The 27,637-nt window shown below is 41.5% G+C and overlaps 2 protein-coding genes across 2 annotated transcripts; one reads left to right on the top strand and one right to left on the bottom strand.

Annotated features, from left to right (window-relative positions):
- Nucleotides 1-3,881: 3,881 nt before the first annotated feature.
- rdh10a (retinol dehydrogenase 10a) lies at nucleotides 3,882-15,003 on the bottom strand. Its single transcript, XM_083935697.1, has 6 exons — nucleotides 14,427-15,003; nucleotides 13,694-13,929; nucleotides 7,492-7,590; nucleotides 6,218-6,363; nucleotides 5,587-5,718; nucleotides 3,882-5,447 (listed from the first exon to the last, which is right to left on the bottom strand). The coding sequence occupies exons 1-6, from the start codon at nucleotides 14,710-14,712 to the stop codon at nucleotides 5,324-5,326; spliced, it is 1,023 nt and encodes a 340-aa protein (XP_083791823.1). The 5' UTR covers nucleotides 14,713-15,003; the 3' UTR covers nucleotides 3,882-5,323.
- Nucleotides 15,004-17,001: 1,998 nt separating this feature from the next.
- rpl7 (ribosomal protein L7) lies at nucleotides 17,002-21,919 on the top strand. The gene is made up of 7 exons (XM_083935804.1): nucleotides 17,002-17,053; nucleotides 17,562-17,661; nucleotides 17,779-17,945; nucleotides 18,472-18,609; nucleotides 20,056-20,165; nucleotides 21,181-21,396; nucleotides 21,779-21,919. The coding sequence occupies exons 1-6, from the start codon at nucleotides 17,040-17,042 to the stop codon at nucleotides 21,387-21,389; spliced, it is 738 nt and encodes a 245-aa protein (XP_083791930.1). The 5' UTR covers nucleotides 17,002-17,039; the 3' UTR covers nucleotides 21,390-21,396; nucleotides 21,779-21,919.
- The last annotated feature ends 5,718 nt before the right edge of the window (nucleotides 21,920-27,637 follow it).

The following is a 27,637-nucleotide window of genomic DNA, read 5'->3' as shown; positions in this document are numbered from 1 at the left end:
CCCACAGAGGAAGGAGCTCCGTCAGGCCTTGGCTACAAAGACTGTACTTGTTAGTAGAATCAATTCATTGTTCTTTGTTCATTCATTGGTTTTGGTCTTTTCTTGGGATTTGTCGACAATAAGATAAATATAGTCTATCACCAGACGTACCCTTTAAACCCGTCTTTAGTGTTTGCAGGACAACCTGCTGCTTTACCAACAGATTCACAGTTTAATATGTAGCCATGCAGTCCAAAATAGCAAATGACTTTCTGAGGACAAAGACGTTGTTTCAAGTTGTCCTTCACTTCACAGCTTTACAAATGAATAACTACAACCTCTGTAATGTCATGACATCCTGTTCATTTATACTGGAAACAAACGTCACCCTGTACTCAGTGAAAGAAATCTGCTGTTTGTGTTTCCCCAAACAGAGATACTGATCTTTAACTTTATGACTCTCAGCTGAACTGATAGTATAAGGATTGATTGTGTGCGCCTTATCTATTACATGCTTGTGTTGCATCATTCCATCACTTTTACTTGCTTCCCTGCATGTACCAGCCCCACCTGTGCTGTCCTCCGGCACGCAGGGCGCCTCTGCACCAACCAAACCGACTCTGCTCTCTCCCATTAGCGAGATGAATGAGCGAACGGGACAGCGGCGGTCTAATTCAACCACGCTGACTAATGGACTCAGCTGGCAGCTACATCTGCTAGCCATTGAGGAGAGCCAAGGCTGTTCACACACATTAGCAGCAGATCTCTATTCCAGAAGCTTGTCCAGGTAGTTGCAGACCGGCTTGGGGCCGCGTTACACCCGAGATGAATCGCCTTGCTCTGACCAGCCAATATGGGAAGTGAGCCTTACTGCCCAAAATAGAACAAAATCAATGGAGCTGGGGAGCTTGTCCGTGCCATGCAAAAGCAAATGCCAGAGTCATTGATTTTTCCATCTGAATGATGTGCAATCGACCCCCTTGGAAGTCCTATAAATTAGAGCTGTATTAACAGGAGGATAAAAGAGTGAGGGGAATCCTATAGATGTTGATGAATTTCCAAGAAACCATTCAAGCCAAAATCCTAATAGTTTTCTTTCTTGGATGAGTCAAAAGCATTTTTGTGTGTGTGCTTACATCAAGGAATATTTCACACAATGAGGCGTTTTTTTTTATGTACGCGGAGCCCTAACAGTAGCTGGAAGTGGCTGCACTTGGTGCTGATTGCTTCTGTACACAGAGGGATTGAAACTGTCAGTACAACTCTCCCTCATATTAGAACTAATCTGCCACTGAGCAACTTTATCCAGCCCCGATTAGTCACAGCACGAGGAGCGCTGTGTGCTGAAGTCCTGACATCTCCGCTCTTCCCTGTAATGCGCCGAGGATCTCACAAGCAAGCAATCAGGACGATGGGTGTATTCTCTTGTCACTGAGCAAGAAATCAATTTGTTATGTGGAGAGATGAGTGTCCGCTATCACACTGACAGATGTGTGGAGGATCACTTAATTCCCAGCCTCCATTTTGGATTCAACGGCTTAAAAAAAAAAGATTTTCAGATCACTGATCTTTACTTTGTTCAGATCAGTGAATTGGTTCAGTTCCATCTTTGGAAGCGTTCAAGATGGATGAAGGGACCTACTTTGTTCTTGTGATCTGGTTTTGAAACCATAATGCTGACGGACATTGTTCCGTATTCGCCGGAGCTTCGCCGGCTCTAATGAGCTTCTAGAACTCAGTTTTGGCATTTACAATCTTTGAGCTCTGTGTTGTCTGCATTATCGGTGTTTAGGTCCATTTTAATCGCTCATCTAGAATGTTTCTGCTTGTTAACTGACTGTGGAGAAACAGCAGTAACGAGGGAAGGTCGGAGATGGGACTTGAAAAAGCTTTGAAGACACGGGTGTTTGTCTGACCTAGATTGGTACAAAGATTCAAGCCTTCAGGCCTGGGCTCATGACCACGACTTATGTTTGTCCAAAAATCTAAATTCATTCTTTTAACTCTAATTGTATTATTCATTCAAAGGCAGTTTTGCCCCAGGAGACTTCTGGACACAAACTGGAAGAGGAGTCTTGGGAAGAAACAGGAATCTTTTTATCGTTCCTGTTTTCTTGGCCGTAATCAATTTCATAGTAGATGTCTCTTAATCTAAAGATTTTTTTGTTAAATCAAATTAGACACCAATTATGCTATTCTAATATATGTTATGTCTGTATGTCTAATTAAATGTATGGTCCCATGTAATGTTTATAGTTGTCAGGTACATACTTACCTGCACGTATTTTACGTTTTACTAGAACATATGTTATATTATATGTTTCAATGTTTAAAAAAAACACTTTTTTTTCTCATACTGTCTTTCTGAATGTACCTGTATTCCCCCTCTGCCTTAAACTTTTAGTGCCTGTCTCTTTAAGCTACCCTTCCAAAAATGATGGATTAAGCGAAAAAAACAATGTCAAAAAAAATGTAATTTCATTGAAACAAGTCTGTTTTGTTTTTCATGCTCAACAACCACCTTAGGTCACTAAAATCCCCACATTGTCTGAAATACCAAGGACGTGACCTAAAACACAGCCATGTACAAATAACTCAGCTGTTTGAGCATGTGAGTCCAAATCTAGCTCATGACATCTTAATTAGGATTCTTTCTTTCTCTGGGGAAGTAAAAGGCCAGGGTCGGCTCGGCTGCAGGGCAGACAGTTACCAAAACTGTGTTTAAACCCATTTAGTACCATTGATGAGTGTTTTGCTATTGCATTATTTTTATTCTGAAGTTGAACAGAAAAAAAAATGTGACCCATTGCTAACCTTTCTGTAACATGACAAATTTGTGTAGAATCTTTCCTTTTTTGGATGGACATTTTGAGGACTCTTGTGTAAGCCTTTATTTTGGAAATCACACATCTGCTTGTGCCGGATATATTACAAAAGGCAAAAGACTCTTTCCCTCTTTAGCCAACACCCATATCTAAAAGCTGCTTGACTCACTGTGTGGTACAGTGTTGGAGGACAGTGATACTGATACCAGTCAAAAGAGTAGTCATAAGAGGAGAAAAGGCTGGAAGGATGTCATTTTAACAATTCAGTTCATCAGCATTGCAGAAGATCCTCTTTCCTGTTAATTACTGGGGTGAATCACAGAATAGCAAATACTAGCCACTATGAGTGACGACAGCTTTTTTTTTTTTTAAAGGTCCCCATATTGTAAAAAGCCTTTTTTCATTATACAGCAGGTTGAGGCACTATAAAAATATAGTTAAAGTATAAAAACACTCAATCCAAAGAGAAAGGCATACAGCCATTCCTTGGCTACAATAATGAAGAGACACAGAAATGCTGCCCAATCAGAGCAGAATGGGCTTTTTCGGGAGGAGGGCTTAAAGAGACGGGCCCTAAAACAGTGTTTCAGACAGAGGATGAATACACAGTATGGGGGAAAAATGATTTTTCTAAACACTTAAGCATTTGAACATGTTCTAGTACAGCGGTGGGCAATACCGGTCCTAGAGGGCCACTGTCCTGCATGGTTTAGGTTTCTCCCTACCCCAACACACCTGAGTCTAACAATAATCAAACTGTGACAAGCATCAGCTGCTTGATAACAAGCAAATCATGAGAATCAGATGTGTTAGAGCAGAGAGAAACCTAAAACATGCAGGACAGTGGCTCTCCAGGACCGGAACGGCCTACCCCTGTTCTAGTAGAAACACAAAACACAAATATGAACCTGAAAATGAGCACATAGGACTTTAATAGCGAGTTTAAAAGTGAGCAAGTTTTCCACTACCATTTTTAAGTTATAGTTTTTCCCATTGCAACTAGCAGGTAATAACGACACACCATTTAATAATCTAAATCACTTTTATTAATTTAAGTTAGGTAGAGACACTAAACATTGGAACCACATTTGCTCTGCGATGGAGCGGTCTTCAGAAAATTACAAAAAGAGGCTAATGTCATACTGTAAAAAAAAGGAAAAGAATGGCAAAAAATTAAGAGGTAGAGAATCGAGGCTCATCACTGTGACTGAAGGGATGATGCCTATTGGAATGTAGTTGAAATTCAAAACTCTTGTCGTCCCAAAGGTATATAAAATATTCATACATCAAATATGGTAGAGACGGTCATTTTGGGATACTGGGGTATTCACAACATTTAAACATTTACATTTCACTTTAACTGGACAAAGGTGGACAATGGACAGGTGAGTTTAAAGTGTTACTTTGGAAAGAACAATGGAAAGCTAGTGTCTTTAATACATTTCCCTCTCAACCCCACGTCAGTGTTGGTGGAGCAGTTTGCCTGGAGTTACAGCCTATGTTGTTTTTTTTTTAACAAATAACATCGGTAACATAAATTTACAATATAAACACCACAGATCTTGAAAATAAAGACAAATACAAATTTATTTCCTCTCGTTTCTCCCAAAGCAGTACATTCTGAATGTGTCACACATGCTAGTTCAACCCAGGACATTTGACTCCCTCGTTCGCGGTTCATTTGAGAGGCTAGTCAATACAGACCTGAAATAACAGAATCATTTAAAGGGACAATGTTGGGTCCCATTACACTGGAAACTCCTGTGAAGATTTAAGTTAGCCACAATCTGGCCTTTGAAATGTCCCATTTGGAATGCGTAGACTTCATTATCAACATATATGCTACATGTCTGTAACTTAAGTATTTAACAACAATAACGGAATATGCTAAACTGTAATAGTGACATATTTATCTTAAATGGCACAAGCTATAATGAGAGCCTTGTTAAGCTGCAAACCAAATTCCTGAAAAAGAGCCTCTGCATGGGGAGACGTTGGGTAGTTTGAAACGCTGTCGTCTGCGGACTTTCCTACACGGAGAAAGCTGGCAGTGTAGAGAAAAATCTGAAATTACAGTGCATGTCTACAAATATAAAATAAAAGTGAAAAAACTTTTTTTTTTTTTTTTTTACTGTTTGTACAGTAACATACTGTATATTTCCACAATGACACTAGATAAGGCTGGTGACTACATTACGTAAATAGTTAATTATAGGATAGCTTTTCTGTATGATTTCAAAAACTAGTGACACAGTATATAGATGTTGGTTTCTTTAAACAAAAAAAAAACAAAAAAAAAAGACAAAACAAAGTCAATAAATCCTTTGTGTAGTACACAGCTTTCTTTGTTCCAAAGGAACAATATGGTAAACCTTTGCATTTGCTCAATGCAAGTGCACCAGTCTTGATTTCAGTCTGTTTTTCTTTCCTTCCGTCTTCCCCATTTTTCATCCTCAGTGGTTGTTTCCTCATGCTTGCAGGTTTATGTGCCTCTGTTCGTGTTACAAACAGTGCCTCTCCTAGATCCCATTCTTCGCCTCATTGTTGTTCATGGCCTCCTTTCTCTGAGCTAGGAAGGGGTACATGCACTTGTCGGCGCCTAGGAACCGGTACATGCACACAATGGCCTCGAAGGGTAGGATGCTGCAGAGACGAGACGGAAATAAGATTAGTGACATGAGATACTCCTGTACCTGTAAGCCGATGTAGTAATGAGGGATGGTAAGGTGGGGGGCCGAAATGATGGAATGTATAAGAATATATAGCGCAGGAGGCAGCTCACCTTTTCATGAAGTTGACCATATAGACGATGCGAGGTGTACAGATCATAGGCTGGTCAGTGAGGATGGCCCTCATGGCCTGTTTCACACAGAACTCTGGCTTCAGGGGAGGCAGGAAAGGCTCAATCTCCTTCCTGAATGGAAAGAAAAAATATCATTATTTAGAGGCATGAAATTCAGGGAACTTAAAATCTCAATTTGCTTAAACTGGCCAATATTTTAAATTTACCAAATTATGATTGATTGAAATCACACAGAGTGGAAAGAGTATTCGCCTTTTTTAAAGTCAATCCATGAATAAAGTGCATGGACAGTAAAGCCAAAGAACATGCCACCTGCTGACTGTAATCATCAAACAAAGTGAGGACTATTACAGCAGCAGAAGGGGGGAGTCAGCCCAGGTGCACCTGTTGGGGAAGATTTCCCCTGGGAAAGTCTTTTGTTTACGCAAAATGCTGACCAAGTGACTTTATATGATCTCTGTTACACAGCACGAACCGTCAGCTGTTGTTTTGAACTTCAAGAAAAGGTGTGTGTTTGGAAAGTTTTATATGGTGAAAATTTGAGAGATGACAAACTCATCCCAGGCGCACACAAACACAATTACACCGGCCAGTGTGTGCTGGAGCTAACCTTATCCTGCAGCCTTTGAACATTCCCGTGTCGACCAGGTAAGGGCACACCAGAGTCATGTTGATGCCATCCTTCTCTGAGGCCTTCAGCTCATGGCTCAGTGACTCGTGGAACCCAATGGCACCGAACTTACTGGCGCAGTAATCCTGAGGGAATAAAGAGAGAACAGGTTAGCCCTGTAAAACTCTGCCCCTGCCCGTACCCAGGGACCACAGAGAACATTATCAAACATGCCCTGCGGGCGCAGAGGTCTCTCCTTGCTGTTAATGATACAGCCACAAAAACCTGAGTGAGCCTGTCCGCTGTTCTACGGTTTCATTAGCATTCTTCTCCAGTGCAGCAGGAGACTGCTCGGCTTGGCGGAAAGGTTTTGATGTGGTTTGCCATGGAAATAATCTTTGTTATTAGTTGTTTTTTTTAAAAGGCCTGGGCAAACACAGATGCAAGTCGATAAACATGGGGAGGATAAAGAGATTTGACTGTGCCCACATGACAGGCGAAGGCTCTGGTTCCCTGAAATTAATGTGCACGTCAAAAATCACAGTTGAGATTTCCAGGAAGCATAATAGCTCGACAAAAACGGACTAAACTTCAGTTCCTTTGAAGGGGGACTTAATCATTCTGAATGAATGCTTCTACAACATAAGAAAACACGCAGCTATAAAAACAAAAAGGCAAATGGGGTAGTAGTCCCTTTAGGCCATCTGAAAATGACACCATTCTCAGCCAGAGGGATAAATGAAGACTATGGTAGCCCTCCTTGAAGGCTATATTTTGATTTTTCAGAGAACAATTTACTCCCTCTGTGGTTATGGAGATAAATGACTCCACTTAATATTTTTATTTGCAATAAAATAACCAAAAAAAAAAGGATCTGTACTGTGGGAGGAAAAAAAACTACAAGGAGGAAAACCAAAACCTTATCCATTGAAAGCTGCTGTGAGCTGAATACTGAGTGAGCACCAAGTTGTTCACAAAGCAGTGATGAAGATGTCTCTGTCCCTTGGGGAGCTGTCAGCTCATTCTGGCCCCGGGGCCAGAGCCCAATAGGGGCCCCACACCCCTACTGCTGCAGATAGAGGAATCTATAAGAGGATCCCCAATGCTCATCTGTGTCCCTTAATTTAACGGGTGGAGGGACAACTAGAGAAAGGGGGCCTAACCTCCCTCGGCGCAGTGTGCTAGCTGGCACGCTGAGAGCTTTGGGGAAAAAGCACTGGTTTTGGATGGTGGGAACGATGGGATGTGTATGTGTTGTTGTGTATGATACTAACCTCCACTCCAGCTGTGCTGAATAAACCCAGGGAGCTGGCAACAGTCACAATGTGACCATGATTCAGCTCCAGCATCTTGGGGAGAAACGCCTTGGTGGTCTGGTGGTGGGAGGAGGAGGGGGGTGGGGGGGGAGACAGAAGGGCAAAAGGAAAAAAAGAGGTAGGTTAGTTCACTTGTGCAGTTTGTCTGTGCCAAAGCCCTTTGATCCTCTCTGTCTCCCTCTTATTCCCCCTCTCCATCTGTTTCCCCCCTCTTCTCCATGGTGATGCAGAGAGAGGCGTCTGAATGAGAATTCATAACGCGCAAACAAAGAAACAGACTCAGCACTGGAGGTGTAACATTTGATAGCGTCAAAATAAAAATTGAAGCTGAAAGTGTTTTCCTTTGTGGTAGGTGTGAATTAGATGTTGAGGGAAGAGAAAGACGAGAGTTTTCCCCTCTTCTGGTATTCACTGAATACACAGGTGTGTGTGTGTGTGTGTGTGTGTGTGTGTGTGTGTGTATGTGTGTGTGTGTGTGTGTGTGTGTGTGTGTGTGTGTGTGTGTGTGTGTGCGCTACTGTACAATCTGTTATTTTCCCACACAGATCTGGTGCCCGTCATTGGGCCCCACTCTAAAGACTTGGTGACAACACCAATCATAGGCCTCCGTTCACTCAACAACAATACAATTCAGCCTCTCGTCTACCCGCACACCCTCACGCCCTGCCCGAGCAGCAGTCAGCGGAACAATCGGAAGCAAGATGAGCTCCGAGATGAAAGGGTTTCAACATGAGTGCCACGTGATAGCCTTAGTGGTTTTCACCGACCAGTCCAATGAGAGTTAGTGATGCGATGAGAAGAGCAACAACCGAGGAAGAGATTCAGAGAGTTAGCGGTTGATTAACCTACGGATCCATTCCTCATTCTGCCCGTCTGCTGACTTTGGACTCAGCGTGAGCCAATCAGCAGGTGTGACGTGTGATGGCAATGACAGGAACTGACCAATCACTCTCCCACTGGGAGGTCTGCAAAACAATCAGCAGGCCTTTTGTTGGGAACATTGCTATTCAAGTCAGATGTGTGCTGCCATAGTGAAGAACAATGCTTGTGGCCTTCAACACTCTGTTTTTATTTGCAACCTCAGTGACATTCTCAGAGGACACCTTTATGTCGCAATAACATGAGATTCCCAAGGGAGAGAATGAATCAATACCAATTACAAGTAAAAAACACCCAACTCTTGCTGGCTACGGTATGTAATGTAAAATCTAAAAATGTGGTACCTCTGGTTTTTTCGTAAGCAGTTTTAATCACTTTGGGTTCTGGAAAATTGGGGTGAACATTTGTTATTGCTTTTGACAGTTTTATACCTAGCTTCCAATAATTCTGTGGTCATATAACAGTTTCATTGGTTGGTACAGTATGTAACCCCAGCCAGAGAAATGATTCAGCCTCCTTTGTAAACATTTGCTGGAGGGGAGCACAGAGCCAGAGAGCGCATGGTACCAGGTAGTACAGCCATGAAACCACTGGCAGGGGAGGAAAAGCCTCATTAAAACTGCAACCAGATATTAACTGCATCGGACCTACTGACTTCTCGTGTAATCACATCTGTATTTAGATATCTTTCTCCGCAGTTTTGTGCGATAAATAAAACAGGAAGGAGTGAGATCTATGCAGAGAAAGGCTGGCGAAAGAAGATGACTTCACCGTTTTGGAGTTGTATTCTATAGCAAGGTACAGTTTAACTGATCTGATTCTGCTCCAAACATCTGCACTTTTTCAGGACATAAATTTTCAAGTCACTCATCAAATGATGGGGCCCAAAGAGAGGGAGCGAGAGAACACGAGGCATGGGTAAAAGCTGAGAAAGGCCTCTTCGAGCCAGAATGGCAATGGATGAGGGAGAGCGTGTTGCGTGCAAATGAAGCATTAAGTTAACTTAAAATATGCCCGTACCTGACTTGAGCCAAAGTTTCCCACTCCCACAGCAACTTTTAGAGAACAGTGAATGACTTGATCTGGCACAAGACTCTACAACTAAAGCCAACGCTCAGATATAACTGGACAAGATTTCAGAGTGGTGTAAATAAATAAATAAATAAATAACTGGAACTGATGTGAGAGGCTGATTCCTTCAGTCGGAGGACGGGGCTGAAACGCAAACAAACGCCCCGTCTCTCTCCCGCCCTCCCGTAATGTCCCGCTTCTCATGGCAGCTTTGGCATGTGGGTATGACCCCCGTTGACCTCTCAGACACAAAATGTGTGAAGGCAACCAGGGGCTCGTGTCTTACATCAGAGCAGCCGTAATTGGGTCTCAACGCTCCCTTGTTCCGCTAAATTACCCGCTGACACAGTCGGGCCTCCTTGGCCTATGTGGGGGTGCCTTGCCCGCTGCACCCCCTAATTGGTCCGTGCCCCCAGGAGCATTTAAGCCACACAAAGCTTCTTGCAGCTGGGGTGTCAGGCTGCATTAGTGCTAACGCCTGACCAACAGGAATATGAAGAAAATATTGGCCTTTGCATTGGACCAGATGGCCATTTAATTGGACTAACTTCTCCCTGGACGCGAGAACGAAGGAGAGGGAGGGGAAAAAATGATCTTGTCTGATCCTATAACAGATCGTGGAATTTGAGTGGGTTAGGTTTACAGGTCATCAGGGATGATGGATGCAGATTGGTCATGATGTGGTGGCTATGCTAGTCAATAAGCCTCGGCTACAGTTGACTATACATCATTGAAGCCCCTGTTGATTGTACGACCGGAATCTAATTTACCTGGGAAAGTCACCACGTCATGGGGCCGGAGAGGGAGTAGTGTCTACAAACACAGAGAACCACAGCATCCACTATAACGTATCACATAGTTGGTTCACTATGAGCTAATGTATATTCAGACACGTAGGAGACTCTCTAATCAGACTTTCATCATTAGATGTCAAACTTTTAAATGTTTTATATGTAGAACTCAATTTTCACATACTTTTTCCAAATGGCATTAAGTCAAATGACTTTTTCGATCTCTCTGCGTTTAATACTATCTCTGTGGCTATCTTCTTGCCCACTAATCCCATTCCAGGTACATGGTCAGGGAGAGAAGCAACATGGGTGCAGCCATGGTTAGTTATAGTGAGGGGTACAGGTGCACCAGGCCTGAGGAGGGGCCATATAAAACTAGTCAAGTAGGACCCTTCTGCCTGGCTGCCTCCTTTCTGTGGCTACAGCAGGAATGCGGCCTGCAGAACTTGGCTCCTGTCGCCTGGCATCTTGTCAAGCTGATCCGCAGACAAGAAACCAATTGTCAGATAAAGTGGGTCAGCAGCAGCTTACCATTACCCTCTCGCCTCGCCTGTGGATGGGAAGGCACTGCCTTCCTTCCTCTTTTCTTTCCTCTGCTCTTTTCCCGCCATGTCACTGTTGAGCGCTCCGCTCTTTCATGTAATCGAGAGAGGGGTAAGGTTTCCATGTGAGGGAATTGTTGCTTATTGTTCATAAACCACCTGTTGAGTAACCAGCTCAAGATGCGGAGGATGATTTTCTTTCAAGTCATTCCACTGGACACATGCCAATCCTCAAACACGAATTTCGGTGACATTTACTGAGATGACTGCACATTCCCTGTCCTGCCATGACTAAAACATCACAAATGGCCAGCTGGACTAATTAAAGCATCATCTAACAAATTAAATGTTAAGATCTCCTGCCTCGTTAAACCTAAAAACAGGAGAGAGACTGAATCATAGCTAAGTGCCCCCCCATCGTGTGTGTGTGTGTGTGTGTGTGTGTGTGTGTGTGTGTGTGTGTGTGTGTGTGTGTGTGTGTGTGTGTGTGTGTGTGTGTGTGTGTGTGTGTGTGTGTGTGTGTGTGTGTGTGTCCCTGACTGCCACGCAGCTCTACCTTTTTTATACAGTCTATGAGCTGCACCCACTGTCTCCAAATCAGGTTGGGAGGAGTCAGAGGGGCCTGTGGAAGGAGGACAAGAGAAGTGTGGGGTCTGAAGGCTGGCTGGTCTGCCCATACTCACACACGCACAGTGTGATTGCCATCCTTTTCCTGCTCTCGTCTCCATCCCTGCCCATTTCCCACAACACGGTTCAACAAATGAGAACTTAAAATACAATCTTCTCTCTACTTTATCTGAATCTGAACTTTACCTTTGCTTATTTTATAATATGTGGTGCATTTTAGATCTAGAGAAATCTTTGAACCTGCTGCTCATGTTGCTCTTGAGAAACTGGGTGGGAAATTTCCGTAACTGGCTGGGATGAATGACGGAAGGCTGAGAAGTTTTTGGGGTTGATTCTCTAAAGTCTCCCTGAGTGGCCAAACTCATTATGAGATTTTGCCAAATAGTGATGCTCAATAAGCTGAACACCCCTTAAGGAGGAATGCAACCCAGACCATCCATGTTCACTTCTGAAACATTTATAATAAAAAAAATTTAAAAGAGTCTTTGATTTAATCTAAACCTGTGTCTGCCGGAAACCACAAATACCTCTTTTGTAATAGCACTTTAGTGGCAGTGTTCTATAAGACACATTGAAAGCATGAACCTAAATAAACAAGGTATAAAAATCCACTTTAAACTTTGTATGACTAAGCCCTTAACTACAGGTATTAGTCGAACGATTTTAAAAAGCCTGTGACTCAAAAAAGGGGAAAAAATGTATCAAAAGGTTTGTGTAATGTACCACCTGAATGCATTGAGTAACTGTGCTGTGTTTGTGTAAGAGAGGAAAGTGGACAGGTCCTTGTTAGTCTAAGCTCTATTCATCTAGCTTGTGTCTTTAATGAACCGCATCCTCCATTCTGGCTGTCGCCATTCATTAAGAGAGTCTTTCATCTGCCCCCCCTCAACCCTGAAGGAACTACGCTCTCCACAGAATATGGGAGAACACAAACACAGACCCCTATTAAAAAATCCCAAATCTGCCATCCAACCATTGGATCCTGACTCTGAAACCTGCTGGTTAAAAGAATGTGGAGATAACCAGCAGAGAGGCACATGAATAGCTGAATGGAGCATCCATTAAGGAGGAAATACACAACCTGTCTGACGGACAATACAAGATTTTCATGCTCAATTAGGGAGCTTCGAAAATCACTGCGGTTTCATGGTATCATTGAGAATGCAGTCCTCCGTAAACAGAAGAGCCTGCGGCCAAAGTCTCAAACACAATGCGATCCGCGTCGCTAGACACATCGCTCAATATATCGTGACAAATACAATCAAAGATAAAAATGGTCAATTCAGAGCTACGCTGCCAGGCAAAGGCACACATTATCAATCCTTGCCATTTACTCCACACAGCAGGCCTTTAAACCAATTTGTGCACGACCACTACAATTGTCCCACAGAGGTTGCCCTAGCCAAGCAGCAGTGCAATCAATTATCATTACTAGAGTATTTGGACTGGAGGAGAGGGGTTTAAATGCTAAACACTCAAATTGAATTCCCATCAGTGAGGTTGATTCTGAATCGCTGTCGGCTTTCCACACCTCAAAAACCCACACACAAACACATAAAAAAAAAAAGCCCACCTGTGATAGCACCTAGCATCTTCTGCTTATCTAAAGTGCCGTATATTCACTCCACCAAATCTATGTAACCTTTCAGATAAGTTTATACACTTATAAGGCCCAAGGAACGGGGCCAGAGTAAAAATGTGATGCACAACAAATCGCTGCCTGCCAATAAAATGTGGTGAGCTGATCCGACACAGAGATCCCCCCCTGCTTCTATCACACAAGTCAGAGTCGTGCAGATCTGTGCAACAAAAAAATGAGGAGAAGGAAGGGCTGACATACCACAGGGTTCATCACAGATAGGGGGCTGCCAAAAGAGCGGCAAAGGCAGGACTTAAAAAGCCAAACCATGTGACTCTCCTCTGGCAGAATGATTTGAATTACGCAGAGCTGATATTTGAACAGCTTTTTATGGTCATACTTTCTCAATACTTGAAGCACACTGACACACACACACACACACCTTTGATTCTCAAGTTTGGCACACAGAAGGATAAGATTATGAATCAGGATTACAAGAGAGGCTGGACATCCCTGTGGACCAGGCATCACAGTAAACTCATTTGATAACACTGTGCTCATGAAAACTGAGGCAGATATATCAAACCATCGACCATTAATCATAAGATCCTAACCCAAGTTTGCTCTTCTCTTCTAAATTGGCATGCATCATTGCATGTGCATCAACTCACCCAGAAGTGTGCGTGGCAGTTGACCACCATGGTGCGCTCGATCAGCTCATCGGGGCACTCTAGAAGGTGATGGCCTGAGACGACGCCGGCGTTGTTGATCAGTATGTCTACATCTCCCACCTCTCGACGCACCTTCTCGGCAGTAGAATACACACTCTCTCGCTTCCCCACATCACACACATAGGTGTAGACCTGTGGCTGGAAAGGAGGGACCTCTTCTACCCCTCCAACAGGTCCTGCAAGAGGGGGAAAAAAGAGGGTATGAGAGATGAGAAATGCAGTCACTGAAAAAGTTTGCTCAGCCGGCTGGTTCAGAAGTTGTTGTAACTAATACATCTGAATTAGGCATATTAAGTGAAAATTAGATCTGCAAACATTTTTAAAATATTGGTGATTTGTTAGTTTGCACATGAATGAAATGTTAGGTTTTGTTAAAAGGCCACTTTTCAGTTAAGTGTTGCACACTTTTGGAAATAATAAGAGGCCACCTGAGCAGTGATTTAGAAGTCAGACCTGTGTAGAAAGCTGAGATTGTGTGCTAAGATGTCTATGAGGCGTTGCAGCCATGTCTCACCGTGTGTAACAGTGTATTCATTTCATTGTAACATTATGCCAAGTGCAAGTATATCCTTGAAATATGTTCCACTGATTAAGGAAAACCGAATGCAAGACAAGCGGACATGCGTAAAAATCAGATGGCATCCTAATTGCTGCAGAAGAGACGCACACTTACCGTCTTTGGTTATGGGAGCGTCCAGTTCATGGTATATCTGCCGCACCATCTCCGCTGTTTCCTCGTTGCTTTGGCTGTTTATGTCCCATAACACCAGTATCGCTCGTCTCCGGGCGAACTCCTTGGCGAAGAGCCGCCCGAGGCCGCTTCCAGCCCCGGTGATCACACACACCTGTCCCGCCACGCTCTTCTCCTTGGGCCGCACAACCCATTTAGCCCCGGCCGTTACAATAGCCCAGAGCACCTTCAGAATGACCACGAAAAACTCTGCAATAATTATCATCATCTTGACCCGCGCTTTTTTTTTTCTTTCAAAATCAATTCAAAATAAAGCAGCGGAGGGAAAAAAAGCGCAGGGGGGGAATGTTTTCCCTCTTGAAACCTTGTTAGCGGCAGATAGGTAGTGTGACACCGACAAAACTTGGACCACAGTGGCGGGTTAGGTAAACGCTGACACGAAAGTGGCGAAAAAGGAGCGCAACTTGTGGGTGCGAAGAGAGTTCAGATAGTTCTCGGTCAGAGTCCAGTTGCCACTACAGCGCACAGTTGCAGTGAGTTATGAGCAGCTAACCACGGACCGTGCCTCCCACTTCCTCTGCTGCTCCTCCACTCATCTCATCCTCATCCGCATCTCACTCGCTATTTATTCAGTCCTCCCATCAATGCTGGACCCAATAGGACGGAGACTTGAGCGCCTGTCAGGAGGAAGCGCCAGGTCCATACATTACGCTCATGAGGTGATGTAACCTAAAAGATGCCCCCCCCCCTCAAATTTAATATGCAGAATAAGATTTCATACCCTTTTTTTAAGCGACTGCTGTTTTTTCATGTGGGTTTTTATTCTAGCCTTTATTTGAAACAAAGTTATATTAAAATGTGGCTTTATCAGGCATGCCAGACTGACTGCCCTGCTTCTCCCGATTGATTTCATATCACTATTGAATCCTATAATTTCATGAGCAATATGATTGGAATTGGGATTTCAGTGACATTGAATGGGCTATACTCATACTGAGACTTTCCCAACACAGAATACATTACACACAGTCACCGATCAGGCCACATCCTGCAAGTCCAGGTCAATCTCCGTCTATACATGGTAAAACAAAATAAAATAATCAAAAACGCAAAACCATCGCTGGTCCTTAAAAGAAAATCCCGACTTTTGGTTTAATCATTTGAGCCAAAAAGAGGGTGAACTTAAAATCAAAAGTCAGTAGCCTAGTCTCACACATCACAGCTATTTAATGGCATTGATCAGCTCATTGCGGAAAGGAAAAGTAGATCGATAAAGGGTACGCACCCAGACAGTAAACACTACTGGGCACTTAGTAATCCATTTGTTTCTGTGAGCAAACAGGCTGTAGCCTACATACTTAGGCTATTCTCTTAATTTATAGGCCAGAGTGAAGGTAATCATGATTAGCCTATCATACAAATAAAAATGATGGTCAAAAGACGGACGCGAAATAGGGATGCGTTCAATGTGAAAAAGGTTTTTTCACGTGTTTGCAACATTTTTTTTTTCTCCCCCTTATTTAACGTGCGCTCACGCTCCCCACGTTGTGTAACCGCTTGCAGCAGCAGTCTGGATGGCTGAGCCCCTGTTTAGTGGGTGTGTCTGGGGGAAGACACTGATGGATGAATGTGCAGATCTTAATGTAGCCTGATAACAAATATTTCATTCAGTAAAAGTCATATTCAAAATGTTAGAGATAATAATCGCCGACGTATTTTGTGTCAACAATGTGTCGTAATGAAAACAAAGTAGGCCTATTTAATCCGAAATTCCCATACAGAACAATTCATTACTGATGTGTAGCTATTTCTGTCTCTGTTGTGTAATATAGTTTAGCTATGCACGCCAAAAAGCTCATTAGCTTTACATGCAAAACGTTTCATTTTGTGTGAACGAATATCTGCATACAATTTTGCAAAGGAGAGAAAATTACGCTTTAAATGGAAATACTATATGGAAATACTGTACTTTTGGTCTCATTTTATAATCACATTCAATGTGCATCTTTAACAGATGTGTTTGCCCATTTATCAAAATCACTCATATATAATTATATAACGTTGCTCTGCAGCACACTGTCTGCGTTTTAAAAACCTGAAGTAGACGACTGAGATCCAGGATCATGCGGATCAGTTCCCCCCTTCGGCTCCCGACACGCTGGCCCTGGTCTGCAAAATGAAGTGTTGGCTCCCTCTGCCGGGCCAGCGAGTGTATAGCAAAACCATCACATGTGTCGTGGAAAGGTGCCGTCATGAACGTACAGCGGACCGTTTCATAATAACATATTTTTTCCGAAAATATGGCCATAGGTTAAAATCTGTACATTCAAAGTTAGAATGTTATTTTTCTGGTCTGTTGAAGTTGTAATTATATCTAAATAAAATACTGAAGTATCACACTGTAAATTTCTAGCAACTTAATGCCACGTTTTTTTCAGTAAAAATACGATAACATTTACATTGTTAAAAAATACTTACGCGTGCCTTACAAAATACATTTACAAAGTCGGGCAGCTATGAGGACAGTCCGTTGGGGTCCTAAATCCTTTAACCCGGACATGCGCAATAGAAAATTTCTCTTTCTCGGTGGACGCAATGGCGGACGCAGAGTGAGTGTTCACCGCTATATTACAATCTGAACTCATCCACTGTTAAAATAGACATCTATGTTCATTTTTCACCCTGGATAGATTATTTAGTGTCCATACACCATGATCCTAGTATTATTGTTGGGGATTGTGGTTATTTTGATCACTTTTGAGTATTGTGTGTAGCCGTAGTAGTACAACATGGCTGTCTCTTCCAGTCTCCATGCACGCAAGCTGTAGTCAATTCTGTGATGAAAAGAGAGAATAAAGTTAATAATGAGCAGCTAGAATAAGTCGTCAGCTATGGTGCTGCGGTTAATGCTCCCACGACCCGTCGGTTAGTGTTTTAAAAGGAGAAACACGACTTGTATGGAAGCCGGTAAATGACAAGTTATCAGACTAACGTTAGCAGCTAACGTTACCAGTAGCGATGGTAAGATGTTTCATCGTAGTAATTTAATTTGTGTGGATATTCGATATTGTCAATACTTTTACATTTTTTCCTGATGTTTTGTTTCTATTCCAACAGAAAAAAAGTACCGGCGGTCCCTGAGAGCCTTTTGAAAAGGCGAAAGGCCTTTGCCACCATGAAGGCCATGCGCATCAAAAAGATGCTGTCTGAGAAAAAGGTTAGTTGCATGCTGGTACATTAGCCGGATAGAGCGTCGATGCTTATGTAGATGTGTCTGTGTGCAGCTCAGCATGTGTGCCTACCGAACGAGCACTTATTCCCAGTGTGTTTTCAGGCCCGTAAAGTGACCAGGAAACTGATCTACAAGAGGGCCGAGAAGTACCACAAGGAGTACAGGCAGATGTACAGACGTGAAATCCGCCTGAACCGTACTGCCCGCAAAGTGGGAAACTTCTATGTTCCAGCAGAGCCCAAACTGGCATTTGTTGTCAGGATCAGAGGGTGAGTAGTGCCAAGTGCTCTGTTTGTTAGGCAAGACCTTTTCAGCAGCATTTACATGGATTACTGGAGTGCCAACAAGACATGATGCTCAAACTGTCATGGAATGGACTAAGTCATGTTTCTGTCCATATGTTATATGGCTTTGCCTATTTCATCCAAACCATGTCTGTGACTGTTGTGCATGCTAGTTCTACACAAACTGTTTCAGGCTGTTTGTTTGTAGTGGCATAAGCGCATGTGAAACGGTTACCAGTCAGTAATGCTAAATTTGTAGTTGGTATTGAGGTGTTGCTGTTTTAAGAGGCACTCTCATCCAGTAATGCTTAGTCAACAGATCAATCCATGTACAGTCTGCAAATGTTTTAATTGTGGTTAATGATGCAAATTCTTTCCCCGGCTGATCGACTATGATGATACAGCTATGCAATATAAGCCAATTATTTCTGAAACCACAATCATCTGAATGGCTAAGAATGCTTTACTCTGACACTGAGCTAAATGCTAACCATTATTATTTGTTTTCCAGTATCAACGGTGTCAGCCCCAAGGTCCGCAAAGTTCTGCAGCTGCTCCGTCTGCGCCAGATCTTCAATGGTGTGTTCGTCAGACTGAACAAGGCTTCAATCAACATGCTCAGGATTGCTGAGCCTTACATCGCTTGGGGGTAAGACTGTTGTCTCCATCATAAGGTCAACATCAAGTTTTAGTGACAAGTCATTGTACACAGATATTAACACTGTTATAAATGCTTCGTCTGGAATGTGGTTGATGATGCTGAACTTTTTTCCCCATCTTATCGACCATGGTGAATACTGACTTAAACTAAGCCAGTTTTGTCTGAAACCACATTCCATAATAATAGATACTACAGTCTGCAGTATCTGTATTTTGAGAAAATATTAAAATAATCTGTATTGAGGTTCTTGATTTGGATAAGAATATACTGCAGGTGTCTAGTTGTGTGAAGGTTTTCATGGAAGAGAAAAGGACAATTTGAATGATTGTTGTAGTAACAATGTTCAAAGTGGAGATGAGCCACAACTAGGTCTTATTTCAACTCCTTAGATATATTCCGATTTAATGCTGCTGTTCAGGGCTGTTCGCTTGACCTCCAACGTCAGGGAATAAGTACATGCTGTTAAACGATTTACATAAAAATAGCCCTAATGGCAAATGTAATTGCAGGAGGTGAAAGCATGGCAACACAATGGTAGAGCTTTGATGGCCATGAGTAAAAGATAAAATGTTAATGTTTCTGATATGGATGTTGGACACTGCTTAGTAATGCTGTAAAAGATCCAGTTACGTTAGCTTATAGTAAAGAAACAAATCTGCAAGAATGCCTCACATTCACCAGTGTCCTGCTTCAAATGTCCAGTGTTTGCTTTTACATAACCATAACCTGTCAAAATATCATTGTTCATTCTTCGTGTGATTGTAGTAACACTAGAGTGCAGTTAGTTGGACATGCTTTCCGTAACACTATTGCAATTTTGATTTGAGTGATAACGCAGTTACATCTTACTTCATAATTCTGCTAAATATCCTTGTTTATATTTCGTAGCTGGTCAGTTACAGTTGCACACATGAGGTGCTCTATCGTCTGTAGTTTCTCATCTGTCTGTCACCCTTTTCTGCAACAGTACTATTATGTTAAACGTCAGCTTGGTGCTGAGCTCTGACTACTACAGATTTGTCACCCTGTTTCATCTGTATACATTTCACAAAGACTGCCTGTTGTAATAAACATGGTTTTGAGTTTTCATGCACCATTCCTGATTTCAGGCACTGACCAGTTTAAAAATCATATAATACAATGGATAGAACGCATTTCCTCCTAGAAAACTTTTCAGGCTCACAATTTCTTGCTCAAAATAAAGGTGCGACAGGTTGTCCAATAGGACTGTGTTCAGTCACAGAACTGCTGCTGAACAGTTCTCTAGGGGTTTCAATCTTTAAGCATGTAAGAGCGGCGATTAGCCTTTGACTGTAAACACCCATGACTCTTGGTGGCACTATACATTCTCAAATAATGCCTGTAGGGTATTGCCAACTTCATTGGTTTGATTTGAGCTCATTTCATAACATTCATAACATGTTGTTCCCCCAGATACCCCAACCTGAAGTCTGTGCGTGAGCTCATCTACAAACGTGGCCATGGCAGGATGAGGAAACAGCGCATTGCCCTCACAGACAACGCTCTGGTGGAGAAGGCCCTTGGTATGGAACGATTGTAAATAGTACAATATGGAGCTGTATCTGAGGAGGAAATTGTTCTAGTAGAAAACCCTCATCTAACCTTTACTCATTAAGAATGTTATATTTGAGGGAGAAGCAATCATTGGTATCAAGTTTATGCTTCAATAAAGGTAAGACAGTCTTGGTCAAGGCAGTAGTAAGGTAGCGCTACATATTGCTTCTACAAAGCACACTTTGAGAAGTGAAATCACGTCATAATTTTGTTAGATTGAGGTATAGTGCTACATGTGGTTGATGATGCACACTTTTTTCCCCGTCTTATCGACCCTGGTGAAAAAAAAACTGAAAACTAAGCCAGTTTTGTCTGAAACCACATGTACGATATGTTGACATTTAGGATGTAGTATTTTAGTTGTTGATGGCAGGCTTTTATTCCTACTCCTCAGACGTGTTTAGGACAACCTTACTGGAGCTTTGTGTCTCAAGGTATGAATGTTGCATTTTAAGTGTGTCCATGGACGGGCTCCTTAAGTGAACCATGGGAGCCGGCTCTCTTCTGAGCATTTTTTTTTTTTTTGAAAATGAATTTAACTTTGGTAAAAAACATAAGAGGCTAGCATGTTTTTCTTTTTTGTATGTTGTCGGTAACCCAAGCTGGGACTGGGCAGTCCTGTTTGTATATAGTATATGTAGTATACGTTTTTTTTTTTAAAAACAAACATGAAATTCAATGTATATCGGTGTGATGTCCAAGTTTGATCAAGTGGGGTCTTTTGGCAGATAAACCCTGTAATTCCCTAAAAACAGTGAAAGGCTCTCAAAAAGGACAAGAGCCATGAGCTCGGGCTCTCCTTTAAAAAGACACAATTTCATTTTTTAAAAATGCTTACTTTGAGAAAATGTGCAACTTTGTCCCTCATGGTTAGCAGTTAGTAACATTTCACATTCACTTTTGTTTTCACTGAACTAAAACTTGAGGGACTTTGCAGTTGTTATGCAGTTCCACTTGTTAAGCATGCTACATTTTGATCTGCAGGCAAGTATGGCATCATCTGTGTGGAGGACCTCATCCATGAGATTTACACAGTTGGAAAGAACTTCAAGCCCGCCAACAACTTCCTGTGGCCCTTCAAGCTGTCATCACCCCGAGGTGGTATGAACAAGAAGACCACACACTTTGTGGAGGGAGGAGACGCTGGAAACAGGGAGGATCAGATCAACAGAATGATCAGGAGGATGAACTAGAGTTATGGTGAGTTACAGGGATATTGCAGGTCTAGAAAGGACAAATGGCTCGTTATAGGTGTGGTTAATGATGCATATTCTTTTTTCCCCATCTTATCGACTATGGTGAAAAAAATGTTGAAATTAAGCCAATTATGTCTGAAACCACATTTTAGCCATTCATCTACATATGCTTCAGTGTTTATATAGTTTCCAAAATTGAACTTAAGGCCATCTGATGGCCTTATTATGGGACATGTTGATACATGTCCCATAATATAGCACAGAATTAACTTTATTCTGTGCTGCTTCGGAAGTACACTGACCTAATCTATTGAACATTGTTTTGTAAACCATACTGCCATGTTTAGTTTCTCTATTTTATAATATTTTTCTGTTTATTTTTTCAGGTTTTCAAAGGACTCAAAATGTACAATAAAAACGTTGAGAAAAAAAACGTGTCAATGACTGATTTTACCATTAATCCATCAATATGCCATCACATGCTTTTGGTAATTGACATAGGGTATCTACCCCCTGGTTTTATTCCATTAGTTTTTCCCCCTCGAGTAAAAACTCCTGTTTTATTTATTTAAACCCCTAAAATGACATATGGATAGCTAATAACACAGTTCAAAGTGTTTGTGGGGGTGTAGAGAGTTCATGAATAAAATAAGTTCTTGAGAATAAGCCTAACGGTTTTCATGAAGCCTGTTTCCATGGTGACGCGGTTACACTACCACGGTGAGCTGCAGCTCAGCATTGCTGCTGCTCTAGGATGTTTAGCTAGCTTATACGAGTTTGCGGTTTAACGGCCGTGTGTCGTAAAAGTGGTCTATATCCAGGTCAATGCCTTAAACAGTTACTGTATGGCAGCTCCATCATGATGACTTTCCAGGTGAATGCATCGCTACCTACCGGAAAGGCTTTAATATCCGAGGGAAGCTCAAATTGCAGCCAGCGCGGCCCTGGTGCAGCTAGATGTCCGGCATACAGGAACTTCGGGATGGGAGCAGGAGGAGGACAAGCAGCTGTCAGGCAAAGTAATCACACAAGGAGGAAATTACCTGTCATGCAACCCATGAACAGTGAGTAAGCGTGCTCGATGTGTGTACGAAAAACATGAAGGTGCTGCTAGGTTAACGGCATGTTACCGTTCTGTTGTAGAGGCCAGAGACTGGAACACCTTCGTTAGCGGCTTCATTGTTGGAGGGTAAGGTCGTGATGTGTTCACATCTTTGAGAACTTGGTTACTGAGGCCATCTTCCTTTTTTTCCATTTTGTGTGTGTATGTGGGCCGAGGGAACATGGGGCCTTATTCCGTTTGGGGGGGCGGGGGTAATAGAAATGAGGGAACAGGGATGAACCCCAAAATATAATACACAGCAGTATAGAAACACTAACACACCTTAGGTATGAATATTCGTAGTGGCATCACACTAGATAAAATATAATACACAAATGGTATACTGTGTATGTGTAATTACTCTGGGTGGTATTCACCTTTTTAAATGTATGTGTGCAGGCATGTTATTTCTTTCTTCAATCTGTGTAGGTCACCTAACTTAGCCAAAGATGACACACTGGAAACTGAGAACAGTGACCCAGAGGACATCCGTGCGAGACCCTTACTTTTTGATGAACAATGTAAGAATCGTAGAACAGGAATTGCCCTGTAATTGTGACATTTGAGAGTATATGAGATTACTTAGATTTTCTCCCTTTGAACTAAATCGATGACTTTTGATCTAAAGAATTGAATTGGAAACATTGTATTTGGGTTTTTCCTGGATTGTAACCTGCAGCCAGTAGATGGAGTTGTCCTCATACATAATAAGCACAGGTCTCACCTCAGTGACAGTGTAACAGATACTTGAGTACAACTATCAAGCAGAATTAATAGTAAATATGAAGGCAATATATATGTTGATATGTTCTTTCATAAAATTGAATTCATATCAGATGTTAGGTCTGAATGGCTAAATCTAATTTTTAGGTGCTAGGTTAGAGAGAACCAGAACCGTGATTCCTCCGCTGCCGAGAGACTACCAGCACAGATCTGGGAACCTGCATCCCTTCAGCCTCTCCAAGGATCTTTCCCACAGCCATGCACGGCGACCTTTCACCCTGGGGTAACCTGTGGATTAATGTCACTCAGCCCAGTAGTTGTGGCTGTACTCTTCACAGCATATTTATGGAGACAGCTGCACAGATTGCAGTAATTACACTGAGGCACCGTCTCATATATGAAAAGAATTACAAGAATATGAATTGAGAAAGAGATAGCCAGACAATATTTTGACACGCATAATTCTTCCGTCACAGAATTGAATTGTTATTTTTCCCAACGATGAGGTCATAATCATGTATTACTATTAGTCATCCATTTGTGGGAACAGTTTAGTTTAATGGCACCCAGCCTTCTCTTACACATCGGTACCTAACAATCCTTCAATAAAATTTGGGAGATCATGCATACATGGTCTTTTACGAGATGAGCTGGTCTTATTAAAGCTAAATATGAATAAAATTCACAGAAAGTTAAACAGCCCTGCGTTCCACAAGTTCATCATGTCCTCAATTCTGCCCTGCAGCTACCCTGAAAGATATGAACTGAACACAACTCCAGCCATCCTCTTTCCCTCCACTTTAGTCCTTAATGGCAGAAACACCTTCTCAGTTGAGAACTGCAAGCTCAGCAGGTACTTTTCGTCTTTATAAACTAAATCAGACCAAAGCCAATCAATAGTTCTCTCAATTGCTTCTCAAACCTATGCCTCTTCTGCTTTCCCGCAGGCCAAAGGTGAATTATCCAACCTACAGACTACTGACTATTAAAGACAATCAAAAGAGTAAGTTATTTTGATGCTTTCACTGGGAAGTATTTGTCGTGGCTTTGAACGCCCCCCTGTCTGTTACTTCTTTTAACAAAAAGCATCCTGTGCCTTGTTATTGTCAGTTTCAGGGTACCTTTTGTCTGTGGTTCATAACAAAGGGGTCACGTGGAGAGAGGGAGTGTTCAGTGTAGTTAGCTGTGTTTACTTGTGTGTTCAAGTGCAAATACTGTACTTTGGTTTTTTATTTTACATTTCTACTTTTTACCTTGTCCACTAGTAGAAATTACACTTATACCTAATTATACCTTGGCTACATACTTACTAAAGAAATGCTATTCAAAGATAAACGTCATAATGCCACAATTTCTCTTTTTGGGCTCCCTCCTTCTAAAAAGCGTGCCGTGGCTTTTACCACCATGCTCACCAGGCGTCACATTCTCCTTCAAATGGAAACATGTTTCTCCACCGACTCATAATAGTTGGATACGTGACATTTTACAATGTCTGAGGTTAGAGAAGTTTTCACAGAGGGGATCTTTGACAGCATGCCACCAAACTTGGGATCCACTGCTGGCTCTGATTAGTAACAGTAGTTATTAGTAACAGTCTTACTGTGACTCCTGATGATGCTGAGGACACTTCCTAGTGCTGGAAGGAGAGAGACCCCCCCCCCTTCTTTTTTTGTTGTATTTTTGTCTTTCTTGAATAACTTTATTTTTAATTTTTGCTATTAGTTTTAGTTGTTTTTTCTTACTTTACCTATCTACTTATGTTACACGTTAGTCAGTCACTTGGTTGTTTATTGTCACCGTGTCTGACGTGGTTTGTTGGGAGGGATAGCGGGATTCATGTTGGGGGTTTTTCTGTTTTTGTCATTTTTTTCACCTTAAAGCAGACACACTGTACGACTATTATACTTTTTGTTGTGTACTCTTGTGTCTGCATAATTCAATAAAAAGAAATTTGGGCATAGAAAATGCCATAATTGTCCAGTATTCAAAAAAACTGTAATAAAGTAATAGCTTTTGAAATCAATACAACTCACAAAATGAGGAGTTGCAGATAAAACCCAACATCATGAAAATGCCACTCATTGTACTTTTTATTTGACAGGATCTATCATCCTAATATTTCTTCATCTCACTTTCCCTCAGGCCAGTCCTATCCAGACCCCGTGGTCGGAGCCTCTCGCTCTTTTGTCCATAGGATATCCGAGCTGTCCTCTTTGGAGGGTGAGACAGTGAGACAGGAAAAGCTCAAGAAAATGAGGAAACCTAAAAAACCTCCATCCTGACAATCACCCTCTTCCCAGTCCCACTGGTCAAGGATAAAAACCTTTGAGTCTGTGCCAACGACATCTGAACAAAATAAAACATATAAGGTGCCATGTTCCTTTCGGTGGCTTGTTCTGACTGCGTGTTTGTCCTCAGTGGTATTAGTTTCCTGCTCAACGTGGCTGATCTTCACATATTTGGATTCCTGACCTGAGCTCCTCTCTATTAGTGATTAGATGTAGTATTTACTATGGTAAATTGCAGTGTTTGCTACAACAATAAATGCTGCTGTTGAATATTAAATATTTTCAATTCTGATTCACAGCTGTCAGTAGGTTCCCACTCAACATCTGCATGAAGAGATATTTATTTGACCTTTCTAATGGCTTGTGATGGCTGTTATGTAATGCTGCCGTATTTCTCGCTGTACCATAAATATATGGCAAATGCTTGGATCTCATTACAACAGTTGTTCAAACACTATATACTAACCAAGCTGTGTTAAGTAAGTGGAATATCTATGTACAAATGAAATAGTTTAGCAGAACCATTATTGTGCCTTGTTAAACGTCTTCCTGGAATTAAATACATTTATTTTTTGTTATTGTTACTCCTTTTCTTCAGAACTTTTTTCAATTTCGTGAGCCGTGACTTTTGTTCTCTAGCTTCTAGGCTAATAAAGGGAGCTTCCCCTTTATTTTGGCACATACAGTACACTACATAACGGCCAACTCAGTAATCAGAATGCCTAAAAGACTGCAACGAAACATAATCTGCATTCCATATCTACAAAACAGATACGAAACTGTGCCCCCAGATCCCAGAATGTGGTACTTTCCCACACCATGCATTGTTTTGTTGCAGCTAATGTCTCTGAATAGTCTTGTTCATTGTATTTGACAAAGAGTCATAGTCTTTTTGTGTAGAGAGAGCACTTATTATTTGAAGATGTAGCAGCTAGGATCAATTGTGCTCGTTTAACATGTGTGATGGTTCAATTAGCACGATTGGCTTTGTCATTACACACCTTGTATCCCTGTTATCAAAATGAATAACTAAAGCAGAAAGACACTGTATGAATGGAACTGTAGATGATGCAGGACCTGTTGCAGTCTCAGACACACTACTTAGGATAGCACAACTAAACAGTGATAACTCCTTGGACCATGCCATTAATGCAACATAGTTCAGAGAGACAGGTTGAAAACAAAGCACAAGAGAATGAATTGATTGACTAACCCCCAATGTAAGGTTTATTGGAAGCAGTAATATCAGTGAAACACCAGAGCTAGAAACACAATCTTGTTCCCTATGACACACACACACACACCCACACACACACACACACACACACACACACACACACACACAATCACAGACTGTGATGATACTTTGACTTTTTGCCATATACTCACTTTTTATGACTTCTTCAACATAGTACTATACAATCACATTTTTATGACTCTTTTGACATGCCATACATTTCAGTTCTTTGACATATTACACTTCAACACACAGTACAATGCCTTTTTTCATTACTTTTTCTGACATACTATAACATTTTAACTTTTTATGGCATAGGTCTACTATAATATGACTTTTTATAACTTTTTTAATAAACTAAAGGCCTACTATGACTTTTTTTGACATACAAATACTAATTAAGACTTTTTTCTGACATACTATACAGTACTATGACTTTTTATTGCTTTTTGACATCCTAAACTATGACTGCTTATTTTTATGCTGATTTTATTTTACTTGTTCAACATTTTATACTGTATAATGTTTTTTTGCCTTTTTCAAACATACTATACTATGACTTCTATTTATTTTTTTGTACTTTGACTTTTTGGACACAATACTGAGTTTTATTACTTTTTTCAACATACTTTACTCTGACTTGTTATGCCATTTCTGACATACTGCACTCTTTTGTATTGTATATGTATTTGTTTATGGTTTATAATTGCCTTAAAAATGCATAACATGGTGGGCCTATGTCATAAAAATCGTCATAGTATAATATGCCATACAAAAGTTTTGCAGTAATTGCATTATATATGTATATTATATATCATTATCATATCATAATATCATTGTATAGTATACATACTATAGCACGACATTAAAATGTCACAAATAGCTCATAGTTTAT

The sequence above is a fragment of the Echiichthys vipera genome (assembly GCF_963691815.1).
Source record: "Echiichthys vipera genome assembly, chromosome: 21".
NCBI lineage: Eukaryota > Metazoa > Chordata > Actinopteri > Perciformes > Trachinidae > Echiichthys > Echiichthys vipera.
This window is presented reverse-complemented; position numbering and strand designations above follow the sequence as displayed.